General features: G+C 37.5%; 1 protein-coding gene across 3 annotated transcripts in view; it reads left to right on the forward strand.

The window, feature by feature from the left end:
• MND1 (meiotic nuclear divisions 1) overlaps positions 1-16,233 on the forward strand; it is a 44,039-nt gene that overhangs the window by 15,293 nt on the left and 12,513 nt on the right. For all 3 annotated transcript variants that reach the window (XM_065665228.1, XM_065665227.1, XM_065665229.1), the window contains exons 5-6: positions 8,591-8,665; positions 10,420-10,534. In XM_065665228.1, coding sequence (XP_065521300.1) covers positions 8,591-8,665; positions 10,420-10,534 — 190 coding nt within the window. The remainder of the gene's footprint in view (positions 1-8,590; positions 8,666-10,419; positions 10,535-16,233) is intronic.

Raw genomic sequence — 16,233 nt, forward strand, 5'->3', positions numbered from 1 at the left:
AAGCAAAGGGTTGAGAATTTGCATCACTTAAACACTGAGAATATGTTGATTACATCTATGTTTGTTTGCTTGTTGATCCTGATAAGCTTATTCCCTGGATCAGTCTCCTGGAAGATGCTAATAAAGCTTTATTTGAAGCAGTCCACGAGGTTTGTTACCTCTTTGCATCTTGTACTTGAGAAATGTTGATGTCTTAAAATGGTCCTGAAGTCCTAAAATGTTCAGCAGAGAATACTCTTCTAGTGCTGTTACTTATTAGAGCCTTCTGGAATTATGTTTAATGGCATGCTACAAAGCCCTGGAGGGTATGCTTAGTTACTGCTGTCATGGCAGACTTCTAAAAATACAGTCCTCTGGAGGCTTCTGGTAGAATTAAGCAACCTCATAATTTGGTGTTCATTAGTTGAATTTCATGCTTTTCCTTTTACTAGCTGTTAATATGTAACTAGATTGATGGTAACTGTGAAGTACAGGTTTTCCTTTCCTGCCTTCTTGATGAGCATAAGTTACAATTGGCACGATTTAAGAGCATTAAGCTGGCTCTGTAGTAACTGTGAAGATTATAAAGTAGGTTTGAAGGAAGAATCCCACTTTATTAAAAAGGATATATTGTTACTGTGCCCTAATAGTGTGTATTATATATTCTTTCTGATACAATGCAGGATAAAATATCCTAGCTTTTTCTAACAGTGTTTTCTGTGAAACTGTAAATTTTTTAGGTACTATCATCACATGGTTTGCATTTCCTTTTTGAAGAGGCTTGCATGCTGGCTGCTGGCTCCATTCCTGACATTGCTATGAAAATGTTAATCTAAAATGCAAAGAAACTGAGAATAAATATGGGGCTTTTGCTCCAGGAACTAGTCAAATCTGTCACAGATGCAGCTCTATGCCCTGTGCACGTCTCCCCATGTCCCACAGTAGGCATGGCAGGTATGAGTGACGGCTCAGCATATCAGCAGAAACCCAGCATCCTGAGAAAGTTTCGAGGCTTACGTGTTCTGTGCTCTCTGGCAAACTGTAAGCTTGTCTGTGCTGTAAGGCCAGCAGCTTTCAGCCTGCGGGTAGGGCAGAGGCAATCCTGCTTTCAAAGCTGGATTTGATGGATACAGTGAGTTTTGATCTGATTTAATTTGAGCTTTGATTTTCATCTTAAAATCTTGTCATTCAATTAATATAGCATATTTTATTTTAGAAACTTAGCATGAATGCAGAAATAAAATACAAGCATGTGATTGTGTCTCACTTCATAGCATTCTCCTCTTCTGAAAGGAATGGAAGAAAACAATTTAAAAAGCAGAGTATAAAACCAAAATGTGTGAAGTTAGTTTGGAGCAGGGAGACTTTAGAGGAAAGGTCTTTGTTGGCACAGTCAAACAGCTCATTATTGCTGAACACATGGTAATTCCATCAAAGACTGTTCTTTGTATCAGGAATTTGAGATGAGTTGGTTATCTGTCTGAGCATTGCTTAAAAATGGTGAATTTGGCATAAAGAGTAAATATGTAAGTGCTGTCAAAACTCTGAAATTTGATAGACATATTTTACTGAGGCTTTGTATTTTACTGATAATATCTCAGTGTTGGATTTGGGCTTCTTTAAAAGGCTGTGGAATAAAGTTTTGATTTGTTTTTTTCTAGTCTTTAGGCAGGACTTTAGCTCAGGGAATATCAGATGATTATTGTGTTTTAACTTGGGACTGCCTGTGCTTAGTCCTTGAAGGCATTGTCAGTGTATGGCCCAGCTGGTCAGGACAGCAATCTTAAAAAGCCCTTTAGGGAAAAGAAAGAACTTTTCTTCTTTCTTTCTTTCTTTCTTTCTTTCTTTCTTTCTTTCTTTCTTTCTTTCTTTGGGAAAATACTTTTCTATGTTCTTTCTACCTTGAACAGACCAGTTAACTATCACTTTGGACTTTGTAGGCTTACTAAATAAAATAGTGTGCAGTAGCAATCATTCTTCATGTCCAGGTATTAAAATTTTCTATAGCCCTGTCAATCATGTCAATGCCTTTTGGCTCTCTCAGCTTTCCCTATTGGGCTTTGGGCTGCATTTGTGAAACAGGGTTGTGGGGGGTTTTGTTTGGTTTTTTGTTTTGGGGTTGTTTTTTTAGGTTGATTGGGCATACTTGGTATTTGTATCTGAGTAGGCAGCCATCTGTCCCTCGGGTTGTGCCAATTATGCCAACTCTGACAGCAGCCAGAGAAATTCAGTTCTTTCATTCAGCCTGCATGACTGTTTCACCTTTTGTCTATTAAGGAGATTGGCCTGGAGTGGTTATTTTCTGTTGTATAACTAGTACTCACCAAATGGTGCTGCAAATGAAGGAAGCAAAACCAAAAGCTTATGGCAAGATATCTTCTCTAAGTAAACTTTTAACTGTTATAGCAAATCTAAAAAGATGAAATTAAAAGCTACTTTTAATGTAGAGTGGTTAACAGTATTGTAATAATCTTTAAAATAATTGTAGCTAGCAGTATAAGGTTTGTACATGGATTGGTGAAGGTTTCAGTGGAGTGGGGAGTTCCTCATTTGTTTGTTCTGATTACCCCACATGTTCTGTTTTCTTTACCCAAAAGCAATTGCAGGAAGAAGGACTCACCCTCAATGTGATCTGAGGACAGAGCCATGCCTGATTTACTATGTGATATTTCAGTCTCATTCTCATGTGTTAGCATGCCTAGTAAATCGGGATTATAGGCCTAAATTTAATCTTGAAACATAATGGATTGTGTTTTTGTGGGAGGGGCAAGTACGTTGGTTTTACCTTCGTGAATATGCTAGCAAAACATGTACGTACTGCTTATGAACGCAGAGGTCTAACTTCAGAGTTCTTATTTTCTGAGCATCTTTGTAGCGCTTTGTTGGACAGTTGTATGGAGAGTCAGATATTTGTTCAGTCAGTTCCTTGAATAAAGCCTTCACTTACTTACCTTAGGTATCTGACTTTTCTTTTTTTAATAGCAAATATAATGTGTTTTGGGTCTCCTTTTAATCAGAAAATTATTCCCTACATTCTCCTGAGTTTTTGAACTGACTCTTTCAAGGATTGCATTAAAACTAAGGTAATCTTAAAGTAACATTTGTAGCATGCATAACAAGAGGAGAGTTCTTGAATTGAATGCTTTTCTAGTATACCTATAATATAGTATTTAAGAAAGAGTACACAAATATGGTGGGCCCTATTTGAGTCTCCTCTCTTTTTCTGCACTGTTTCCCATCCATTTTATGGTGTTCTCTTGCTGAAAAAAATCTCATTGTCTGTTCTTCTATTTATGAAGATGGCTTTAATCTCTATTCTTGTTCTTACCTGTATTTCTTGAACCATTGCAGTCTCCCAGTTGCTTCTCTCATGTTCCTCCTCAGTCCTAGAATACATGATTCCCTACTTCATATTGCTGGAGTGACTTACAGGGACTTGGGGTAAGACATCGCATGCTTCTTTCCCTTTCACAAACATAAAGAAGATCTTTTAATTGTATTTACACAACAAGTGTATGTTTGTTGTCTCTGCTTCACTAAGTACATCATGTCCCTGTCTAAAGTCTCAGTGAGTGTGGGACCTGCTCCTACTGTAATTGAGTTCACTGGGTGGGTTATAGGAGTGGTATGCAGGCATCCTGAGAGCAGAGTGGAAGTGACCATACTGCAGTTCATGGTAGTACTTTCTACTGCACTGTGAACACAATTAGCTAGTTTAGAAGTTTACTTCTGTGCATTTGGAGGTCCTGGCAAGTATGTATTTGTGACTCTACATGTAAAAGCAGTAGTTGTATGCTTATTGTGTAGTACTTTATAAAGCAATTCTGCACGTGGATGTGCTACACCTTCTTTTTTCCTTCTTTTAAGTTTTATTGTTTTAGTCAACAATATTGATTGCTGAGCAGTTTCTTTTAGTAATGTGCCAAGCCTTTCTTTTAACACTCCAGCTCTGTTTTCAATATATTTGGATTGTCCTATGGCTGTTAATCTTTGCGTTTTTACTCTCCATACTAGTCTGCTTTCTGGCTTTAAATTTTTTTATCTTTCTTTAAAATCTAGAAGAATGCTTTGAAGTACTTTCTCTCCGTGCCTTCTGTCAGTTCTATTTAAGCTTTTCTGTGGTGGGTTAGGTTTAATATAGGAAAGAAATACACCCATCTACAACAAATGTCACCCTAAAACTCTTGAAATGCTTTTGTTTAAGCTAAAAGTAAAGAAGCCCTTGTCTTGCAAAGTATTGTGAGCTTCAAACCCAAAGTAAATAACTCTGAAAAATTATAAACAATTAAAAAATTGATGTCTTGAATTACTATTCTGTAGTGCCGTGGTGAGTAGTGTTCACAATAGCAGTAGTTTTTAATACAATTTTTGGTTGAGTGTTGCTGAAAGAACACTTGAGTGTATGATATTTCTCTTTAAGACTGTAATGACAGTGGGCTAACAGCTGTGAATGCTCTTGGTGGTTAGCATATGAGACCTTGGTTTGGTTCTTGTCCAGTGTACACACTTTATGGTCTGTGTTTGCGTGGCTTACTCCAGGTTTGTAGATATTTTAATATGCTAGGGAGGCAAGCTACATGTTTGGTGGGATGTTGGTGGTTAGAGTGGTTAAGAATGAGGAACCAGAAGGAATATGACCAGCAAAAACTCTTGCTAGAGAATAAAAATGCAGTCATTTAATGCTAGGACAGTATCAGACAGGTTTTGAGAAGGAGGAGAGCTGAAACTTGCTGCCGTTGTGTGTCAGGGTTAAATGTGCCTCGTCCAAGTGTACATCACCAACTTGCCAAAGTGAAATCCTAGTAATGATGCATGCATAGTATATTATAAATTATCTGTGTACATCTAATCTATCCTTTGATAGAAACCAGACCCTGAGGCCAGTGATGGAACAGATGATTATCATCAGCATGTAGCACTTAGCACACGCAAACTACTGCACAAATGTATAGCTAAACATTGTGAGACTGTCGCAATGTAAGAAAGAACATGTCTTTGGGGGACTTTGGATTGAATTTGTTTTGAAGCTAGGCCAGTGGTCAGTTAACTGACCACAGTGGTCTGTAAAACTAAAGTAACTGTTTCCCAGCTTTCCTGGTTTATAGATGCTAGTTAGTTAACGTCATTAAGCTGTCTTCTTGCTGGGTCCCAGCATGTTTTGCCAACACTGAAAATGCTCTTGTTGAGATTTTTTTTCTTTACTTTTTCACTTCTAATTATCTAGTCTCTCCTTCTCCTTTGGACAGCTTTCCCACAGGTGATATTTTTCCAGCTTTCTTGCATCTTGCTTTATCATGTGCTGATTGGAGCAGTCATACTGGAGATACGAAAATTTCTAGTCCAGTAGAGCATATCTTTGTACTTGTTTTCCCCACCTGGTTGGTTACATCTGTGACAGAACGTTGTTCATGTGTAAGGCCAGACATCGCTTTTAAGAAACATAGAAGGGAGACAGTAAGTATCTTTTTCGCCAGATCAATCCCACTGCTGTTGGCAGGAGTCAGATTTCTCTCAGGGTGGTTGATGTTTCTTGAGAAATAATTTGCTGATTACCTTGAAAAATGTCCCAAGATTGCTTCAGGGATTGAAATCTTCCATCTGCTACTGTGTACCTTTGCAGTCAGGATTTTCTGCAGCTGGTGAGTGGGAAAGTAAGTCACTGCGTTTGGCCAGATGTGATCCTCTGCTGTTATACATACACACAACACTTGCGAATTCTGCCTTTCTTTTTTAATGCCCTGTAATCTGCCAGTCATCTGCCGTTTGTCCTTACCTCTCAATTAGGTATTGTATCATCTGTGTTCATCCTTCCTCAGGCTTCTTTATCCTTGCTGATGGTCCTCCCTTCTTTCATGTACAGTTATTTTCAACGATGTTCCCACCTCTATATTCAAGGCTTCCTGCTTCTCCCATTGTTATAGATTTCTTGCACAGACCCTGGCCATCTGTTCCTTTGCCTTTGCATCCTTGTCCTATGTTTGGTTTTTTCAATGTCTTGCCTCCTTCTGCTGTTCCTTTACTTTTTTATTTGTTGTCATGGGAATACCCACTGTAACTTCTAAATAATACACAAAGAGCTGTGGTTTCATTTTATTTGCTAAAGCCTTGATTGTGAAGACAGAATAAAACAGAAAACTCCATCAGAAATTACTATCTGTGAGATTAGAAAACAAAATCTTAAATAAAACTGTATAAAAATCATCATTGCTCTCAGACAGAGATATTCTAGTTTTCTAACCTCATGGCATGGCAACCTTGCATGTTATGTAGGTTAGAATCTAAGAAATTTCTGTAGTTCTTAGTGTTTGTCGTGCTCTTTCATGATTAAATGCTGTGGAATATAGAGGATGCATAAAATAGTAAGATGTCATACTGGGAAACATGCTTCCAAGCTGGAAACCAGCTATTATGATTTTAGTGCAATTCCTTGAGAGCTCATTCTGTGCTTCCATTTTAAAAAATGCAGATACACTCATAAATAACTTCATGAATATGAAAAAAACACAGAAAGCAACACCTTTATGGCTTCTCTTGCACAAGGCATTGGCTTACTCTTTGTACTTGCAGTATATCGGCCTAGATAAGCTCCTTGGCTTCTCTGCTTCCTCTGCAAGAAAAATTATTCAGAGACACTGAACTATGTGTGCTCTGGTGTTTGTCTTCCTTGGGCTTCATGAAATGCAAACTGCACCTAAATACTTGTCCTCTTCTGAACTGTATATATGCTTCTCTGTAGTACAGCATCATGTGGGGACTAACACACTTACATTTTTAAGAATTTTGTGGAAAACCCTGAAAAAGTACTGTTTAACTAACCACAAAATTAAGGTGTTGGTGTACTTCAAGCCACATACTAGAACCCACACTGCCTCTGTGGTTACTTGCATTGAGAGCAATGAGTAAACAGCTGGACGTACTTTTCCCCAAATTATATATGCCTACCATTAGTATAATTTTATGTAAGTTGAAGAAAAAACAAAACATCCTTTTTGAAAGGAGACCCCCTTGTCTGCATGTATGCTCACGCATGCATGAACACATTTTGGTCCAGAAAGAGCAATTAATGTTTAAAAATTGAGCTATATAAAAGGAGTCCCTAAACCCATTGAGCTGCAGTTGGGCGGTGTCCTAATCTATATGGACCACCAGTACAGAGCTTCTTTTTACCGTTACGGCTGATCTCTAAGACTTGGCAGTAAGCTCTGCCTAATACTTGTCATGCATTTTACATTTTAGTATGTATTTCAGAAAAATACAGACTAAGCATGAGTTTAAATAGAAATTGAGACGTGATTATGGCTCCTAAACAGTTCTGTTTGCATTGTATGAATGTGGTTGTGGTGTTTCAGCTGCACAAGAATATAAATGATATGGTTATATTATCAAGGCTAGGGATTGCAAGAAATGTAAAGGAATGCATTTGTACTCAGAGGGATCCTCACTGAGACAGGGAATATAGAAGCAGAGGTTTTGTGTGAGGGTTTCTGGGGGAAAGCAGAGTGAAACCTGGGCTCTGACAGTCACCTTCATAATCTTCATGATTAGTCTGATATACTAGTTTTCTACCTGACTGTTGCTCAGAACATCTTAAAGCTAAACCAAAGATTGAGTACTTACAAAGCATGCTATTGTTTCTTCTTTTGGTTTTTTTTTTTTTATTTTTTCTTTTGTGCTGGTTTCAAATGCAGTAACTTATTTCCAAAATGTTTTATTAGATTTCTTTTTTTGCAGTTTCATTAATCTCATTTATTATTTCAAGGTGCTTTGGCTAATGCTCAGCATTGTGTCCCTAAGGGGCAACTCATACATCCTGTTTATATTAAGAGTTTCCAAAGTGTCTCTAGAAAACTTCCAACTAAACTGGAGGGGCCTGGCTCCAAGATAGGTGGCAGGTTAATGAAGACATCTCTTTATGAATGATTCCTCCTGGAATAACAGGAAAAAGGAGAGAGTATTCACACCAGCCCTGTGAGATGCAACGTCTGTGAGATTCCTCTGCTTCAGGCCTGAAGGAAGGGAACTCGGAAGTCTAGCAGTGTGAATGCAGCACAGAAAATAGGGGACATGGCTTTACATGCCTTTGAGCTATAAAGGCTTCTATTCACCAGTATGCAAAAAGGATTTAGGCCATGCCTATGGTGCATCAGTCTTTGGGAAGACTGGTATTAGCAGCTGAGCCGGTGGATCTGCTGCACCTTACTGCTTCCATTGAATAAGGAGAGCTGGAGAAGGACCAAAAGAAATCATATAATCCAAATCCTCCGTGTCATGGAGTTCTTTGCACAGAGATGCCAGGTTATGAAGCAGGATTTTGGTTCCATGCTGAACATGCAATACATAACAAGATGATGTGCTGCAGGAGTGAAAATTTCTTAGACTTTAAGTTGCTTCCTGTGATTCTTTTCTGTGTTTCAGAGCCTCAGACTTAAATTAGTTTGATTTTGTATTTATTTTGTGTTTATTACACAAGTTAAAGATATATAAATTTATATAGCTAAAAATGTATATTCACCTAGTTATTTAAATATGTTGCTGTGTATGCATGTTTTATAGGCATGTTTAATATTTGTTACTGAAAGAGGTTGATTTTGGTCTTTGTTTCATTTACCAGTTTGCTGAAAGCAATCAGAAAAAAGAGGCTTTACAAAAAAGCATTGAGAAGTCAAAAATTGGACGTGAAGATACTGTAAGTTGCTTTGGCGGGGGAGGCATTCCTACCAGGAAACAGAGCTACAAGTATGCATAGTTTATAAATACTAATGTACTTGTTGAAAATCCATTAAGAGTTCTGAATACTGGAGATGAGATAGGGACAGAAAAAGTCAGATATTAAATTTTTTTCCTTAGCTGGTCATGAACTAATGTGTAAAATATTGACAACTGGCTGCTCCAAGGCAGAGAAAAAGTGTGACTGCCTGAAGTCTGGTAGTCTTCCAGGCTTTTAAAGTTATCTTTAAATCTGAAAACTTGAACTGCCCAGAGGCATGTACCAAAGTTGCCAATGGCTGCTGAACTGCCAAATCCGGTAACTGTAAACTTAGGTGTTGGGAGTCTTTTTTTTTTTTCTTCAGTTTGGTTTGGTTTTAGTCTTATAAATTAGATTTCTGAATTACCATTCTGACCAGCCATGTAACCTTGTGCTGTTTGCATGCTGAAGCTGGTAACACTGCAAAATGATACTTAGTCTTCGTATTTACGATACATATTAAGTAGCATATTAGTTAGCAGTACTTCATATGGTATTCTAAGGTGTTCATTTGTTTTGAGATGTTGAATCTAAAGGGGTTTAAACCTCCAGTAAATAAATGTATAATTAGAGACAGCTAGAAGCCTTCAGGAGGAATTAGATTTTGCAGGAAAATGCCAAACCTTAGAATTCAAAATATTATATAGAAACCTTCTGGGTTTGACTGTAATTGGGAAATCATAGGCAAGTTTCTCCTGCAGTTGTGCTTGTCAGGTTTCAAACTGGACTGTTTGAGACACTGGGGCTTCTTCACCACATGGCCTGCCCTAATCACAAGATGCAATTGGTCCTGGAAATCCTGTTCTGGTTGATGCTTCCAGCATTTTAGTTCTGGATGTTACACCAGGAAGAAGTCCTGAAAAATCTAGATAAAGATTTAGGCTTCTGGGGAGCTGGTCTCCATGCCCCAGCATCTGGGAGCAGATTTCCAATGTGCATTTTCAGGACGTGCTGAATCCAGACTTGGCGAAAGCACTGTGAATACGGAAGTTTAGGGTGGGGGGAGGACATGCTAAAAGCAAACAATAAAGCACCTGAGGCTCCTGGGCTGCCATGGAGATAGCGTGACTTTGTAATGGCAACCTGGTTTTTCTATGCTACCCAGTGCCCTAGCATGAGTTCTTTTGAATATCAGCCAGTTACAATGTTTGGCTGTTACTACAGACTGAATTAGAAGTATGTGCTGAGTTGGGTATGTGAGGGCTCATGTTGAGTCAGTGTCTGCAAATTCTTATTGATTAATGGAGTATTTGAGGTTGATATTGTATACTCTCCCAACAAAGACTACCATGTCATAAATATCTGAAGTTATTTTTAAGACCACTACTCTTAAATGGTGTGGAAAAAAGCGAATAATAAATTAGGAAGGTATTCATATGCAGCATCCTGATTTGGGAAAATGTGAATGATAGGGTTTTCTGTAATGCTGTCTTTCATTACAAGACTAGCACTCCTAAATACCATGTAACCTTTAAGCCAAACAATTAAAAGATCTGTTTGGAGTCTGTCAAGAGTTCAGAGGTTGGAGAAAATGTTGTTTATCCATTTTGTCCTTATGTTTTTTTCTCTCCAGTTTGGTTCATTGAGAGAAGGCAGTAATGAAAGAGCTTTTAAATTTACTTTTTCTTTTTTTTTTAAAGGTTCTGGGCAATAATTACTGAATTTTATTTTTGTACCTCCCAACATCTCCTCAGGTGGAACGTGCAGCTCTAATAGAGGAACTTGCTGCCCTTCGACAGAAAAAAGAGCAGCTAAAGGCAGAAATAGACAAATACAGAGAATGTGACCCAGATGTCATTGAAGAAATGCGTAAGTTGTATATTGGGTTTTGTGCAAAAGTTCACTTTAAGTTCTGCAATTCTTTAGCTTAAAATTTGGTATGGAGAGGTAAGTCAAAGAATAGCAATAGCTGCTTTTCTTTTTAAAGCTGTAAGCAATACAGGTACACTGACCATTTCTTTTCATCTGTGTATATGCTGTAAGGGGGGTTTTATCAATATTTGCCCTGTCAGGAACTAAGCAGTTAACAGACAATCCTAAAATTGAAATATTCTGATGTGTTAAAATCAATCTCAAAATCATTCTTTCTAGAACCATATTAATTCTATAACTTCTAAGTGTTCTGAACCCTAGAATGAGTGTAGGAGGAGTAGTCTCTGGCTCCCATGTACCTTCAATTCCATGCTGTCGAAACAGGTATCTTTCTACTTACTTTGTCTTGTCTGTTTCAAATGGAACCATTTCATTAGAGACACTTAATTAGCATTATACGTAAGTATGTTACTGCATTGTTGACTTACTGTTTGTACTGTCTCTGACATGCTGGGTTTTGGTTGGAGTTTCTAATTCTAATGGAATACAAGGAATGGTGAGTGACTTTAATACTTAATGCAGAATCGGGCACTGAAACATACTTAATATTCTGATCCTTAGCATGAAATATGAAAAGCATGCATGAAATTTTATTGAATTTTCTCTACTTCAACTTTCATGTTTTATTTATTAGGCTCTTATGTTGCTACCCAAACATCACTGCATATTCATTTGCTGTAATGGCAAAATGCCATTAGAGTGATGAGGAACAGGCCCAGACCTTTTTCTGAGAAGATATCTAACTGAATCTTTTTCCTTCCTTATTCTTCTAACAAAGCCCACAGCTTTAAAAATGTGCTGAAAGAAAGCCAGGAACATAAACAGAGTTGGCAGCATACCCCCAAATTGGACAGATATTATTTATTTAGAGGGGCTGTGACACTTTTTGTCAGCTGTGTTATCTTTCCCCAAGGATTTAATGGTATGCCAGGGAATAAGCAAACTCAAGACCTGAGGTTAGTTACTGTGCTGTAAATCCCTCACTGTGTGCTCTCCTGGGGACAAGTTAGACACTTTCCAGCTGATTCCAGCTGTAGAAATGAATGAGGGCAGGCAGATACTGACAACAGAGATGGATTCGTAGTGCCAGGTATTTTAACTGCTGAGATACTCTTATAGTAAGCATTGCACTGAATGCTTTGAGGGGCCTCTCTTTTGAAGCAGTGAGCACGTTCCTAAATACTAGGCACAAAGGGGCAAATCACAGCTTGAATACTAGGGCAGACTGCATTAGCTGGTGACACAGAGGCTAATATCCTGAAGAGAGGGAAAGAAATGTAAAGTTAGTTATTTGGTCATGCATTTGTCTTTTTTTTCCATTGTTACAAGTGTGTGGAAGCTCCACATGACCTCTGCAATGGAGGGATGAGCAGGCCAGGGTGTTGGTGAGGCTAGTCTTGTTGGGCTGACTGTAGGATTCCCAGGGGAATATGCAGTAGTGTTTTGAAAATAATTAGTCCCTGACCTTTGATGTAAAAGTTTTTGCTTCATTTTATGTTTCATCAGTCATTGTTGCACTGGCAATGCGCACTTTTGCTGGCAATGTATAAATGAATAAATGTTGATGTAAATTTCAAGGACTTAATGTCTTTGTCAAAGCTGAATGGACTTTTACACACTTTGGGGGGGAGGGGGAAGTTTAGGGGCATTTCTTTTGTTCCAGAGTGTGGGGAAGTGCAAAGGCAAAACAAGATGAAGGAAGTTACAGTTATTAGTGTAAGAAGGCAATAAAGAATCTGAGGCAGTGGAAGGTGTTCAGCTAGACATGAAAGTTACTGCCTCTGTTTCACACAATAGCTTTATAACCAGTTATTGGTTCTCAGATTTTAAAGCATTTTCAAACTGCACGAGTGGTATAATTTTCTACTAGCTGTGCAAGATAAATAATCCTTGTGGTTATTTTCAGTTAGATCATCTGAGCAGATTATTAAGTCTATCTATTTTAGTTTTGAGTCAGAAGTCAGAGATGGCCGTTATAATGACACTCTGAGTTGGATTGTTTAGTGTAATATATTTTGTAATGGACAGTTGTCACTTTCTACATTTGGCTTTTCCCTCTTGTTTCTTACTGACTTAAACCTTTAAAGAAGTATTTCTGATGCTCAGAATAAAACTTCAGTCTATTAATTTCCAATCCCATATCTTAGAGGTGCCTTGATTTTTGTTGTGGTATTTTAGTGGTATATCAAATTGTCATCTGATTTCAGTGGCCTTCAAATCTGCTGAATGCTTTCCTAAGCCTTTTTAATTGCTCTTGCCTTAAAAGGAGCATTGCAGAAACGAACCTATTGTACAGTGATAAGCCTTGTTAAAATACACACTAATTCCAGTGTCAAAACAAAGTTTGGATGATTCATAGCAAATATCTGACGACTCAACTGAAAGCTGAACATCTGTCTTGTTTCCTGAGTCTTGTGGTGGGAAAGTCATGTTTGGCCTAGTAACTAAATATACTATAATGCATATTCACAGGGGGGCTAATCAGACTACTAAAATACCAACTCTAGTTTTTGCTGACTTCACTGTTTGTCCTTTTAATATCAGTAACAAATGTTCTGTTGTATGTTTTGGCTTGATTTCCTTGGCTTTTGTATTAGAGAGCTGAAGTATAAACTCTTAATGCCTTCCCAAATGTACAGCATTAGAACACAGAATTTCAGTATTTGCATATAAAATTAACTACAGTAAATAGCAGAAGAAACAGGATCTAGGGACTGACCACTAGAGGAAGCTACATAATAGTCTGGTCTTGTGGATATATTTGGGTAATTCCATTTTACGTGTATGGTATTGTGAAAATATGACTAGAATCTCAAAATATGTAGATTTTGTCTAACAACCACAGCAGTTCAGTGGTTAAAGCTTATTTTTGCCACTTGGAAATGTTGTTTAAGCCATCTTTTGTGAGTTGGGATTGAATAATAAATTCTTCCTCAACATTAAAAGCAGTAAAACTGCCAACAGTCATAGGAAGAAAAAAACAGGGGGCTGGGGATGCAAAAAAACCCTCTGTGATTTCATACTACTTCGTTACATTTTAATCCTTGTTTTTTAGTCCATTGTTTCTGAACTTTGAGGCATACTTTTGTAGGCTGGAGGATAATGTCCTGGGGAAGCCGTCATAGAGAAGAGATTCGCTATTCCTCTGGGAGAAAGGCTTCTATGACATACCACGTGTGTATGCAAAGTTGGATACATGTGATGCTGCTAGATTCCCTTCAGATTATGGTCAAGGACAGAGGCATAGAGAATGCAAGCCTTCAATAGTTCATAATTTATCCATATTTTTGTAGGGCAAACAAAAAAATCTCCACATAACATCAGGATTAGCCTGCTGCGTAAGTTTCATTATTTCTGCCTGTCAGAGAGAGGTGTTAGGGAACTTAATACAATTTTCGTGACAATTAATTTTATAGAAAGGTTTGTCTGGCAGCCCAGACACATAAATGATATGGATTTTGCTCTGAGTTGTTGTCCAGCTTGTAGCTACCTACACCTAAACATTTCCAGTGTTCACTGTAAAATAAACGTTTCTAGAATTTCAGACTTCTCATTCTTTCACTAATTAGAGGAATGTTGATCTATATTATATTAAGATATCGTTGGGTCTTAGCCGTTTTTTTTTTCACAGTAGCCATGCTTTAGTTACTTTGTGCCTTTGCACAGGACAGTAATCTCATAAATAATTATGTACTGACTGATGCAAGCGACTTCCATGAGGTATGATTGCTGATATTTATAGGGCTGGTCCTAGCTGTTGTCTGTCAGAATTCCATGTTTTATCATGTTTCTAGAATGCCCAATTGGCGTTAAGTTTTGTCTTAGGCTTTTACCTTTAAAACAGTGATCTGAACATTTCAAGACAAACTATGTTCTCAAAAATCAGCAAACTTCCAGATACAACACGTGAAAAATAGCAATTTTGGTGGCAACGTCTTTACTTCTGCTCTCTTTGTTTATTTTTATCCTGTAGCAGAAGGCGTAAGTGGATCAAAGGGGCACGATTTCAAACCATAAATATCCAGATTCATTTTGAATCTGAAAGTGTGATCTCAGAGGCATTGCTACCAGTTCAGTTCAGGGTTAGATTATTTCATAAGATTAATACTTGGCTGTGTGAAAATAAACTTTGGGAAATCATCCAGACTTTATTGAATACCATGAAAATGCCATGCTTCATGTACTATGTACCTGAAAGTGTCTTTTTTCGTTGTGGATACCTCAAAAATTTCTAATTCTGATATGTCTAAACACTGAAAACTTCAGCTTGACAAACTGATGTGAAGAATTATACTGGGATATATAGACAGTATGAGAAAATAGTTTAGCAGTTTCTTCATTCATCTTAATATCTTAAGGCTGAATGCTGAAAAGGTAATGTTGATTTAGCTGCTGGATTTTGTGGGGTGCGTAGTTTGGGGTTTGGGTTTTCTTTAGGTTTTGGTTTGTTGTGGGTTTTTTTATTGATACACCCAGCTATTAAGTTCTGTTATGTGCAAATTGGATTGAATATGTGTTATAGGTACAGATGTATTTAATGTCATAAAAATTTAGCGGTAGATTCTTTTGGAGATTTCTTATTAATACTGGGAATAGTCCCTGTTCCCAGGGAGGAAACAATAGATTAGACTAGATAGAAAAGATTAGACTAACCTAGCTTTAAAATTAATTTCTTCAGTTTTACTCAAAATTCATCAAAATGCTGATAATTTACAAAATGGTTTAATGGGGTTTCTTTTATATTTTGTGGCAAAGACTGTTGTTCAGAAAACATATCAGAAAGGTTATTTGCACTAAAGAGCCTTGTCGGTGCTCTCAGTTAATGAACTATTAAGTAGCTATTTTTATAAATGTATTCAGATTTCTTTACAGAGAGCAATGAGATGTAATGATTAATTTGGAAAAGCAAATGTCTACAAATACTTTTAAGCCCAGTCTAGGTGCCACAAGATTAATAGGGTACAGATCAAGCCTATACAGAAAGTGGGGTTTTAGTCACTTCTAGATTCAATATGTTCAGTTTGCAATTAAGATGTTTTCCAGCTACTGACCACAAAATATGTGCCTGGCATCTGAGACACAAGCTGTGCTTTTTATGGTTTATGCATCAATACCATTAACAGAGATCTGCAATTAGAAATCAGTCATTCTTTTGAAGTTAGACTTGTGTCTCCACCCACACTTATGTTAGCCTTAGAGGGTTAAACTAAGCTTTCTTTGGAGTGAACCAGACACTTCCTTTAAAGTACACTGAAAAATACTAGATATAAAAGTAAGCAGTCCTTTTTTTTTTTTTACTTAGTCTCATCTTTATAGATAATTGTATATTTAATGTATTCATCTCCTGAAGATCTGGATGAGGATATGACAAGAAATAGATAACGTATGTTCATGTACACAACTTGTGGGCTACCTGCTGCTCACAAAAACAAAACCAGAAAGCCCAGCCCCCATTTTTCCCCCTTTTTCCTCCTTCCTCATGGAGTATCAGAATGTATATAGAAGTGCACCAGTAATGAAGGAATAAATTTCCTTGACTAACTCCATCAAGCTAAGGTATTTTCTTTGATTCCTCCACTCCCTAAACTGTTCTTTGACTGGCTTATCATTCAGTTGGAAGATTGGCAAATTAAATT

The sequence above is a fragment of the Lathamus discolor genome, chromosome 1 (assembly GCF_037157495.1).
Source record: "Lathamus discolor isolate bLatDis1 chromosome 1, bLatDis1.hap1, whole genome shotgun sequence".
Taxonomy (NCBI): domain Eukaryota; kingdom Metazoa; phylum Chordata; class Aves; order Psittaciformes; family Psittacidae; genus Lathamus; species Lathamus discolor.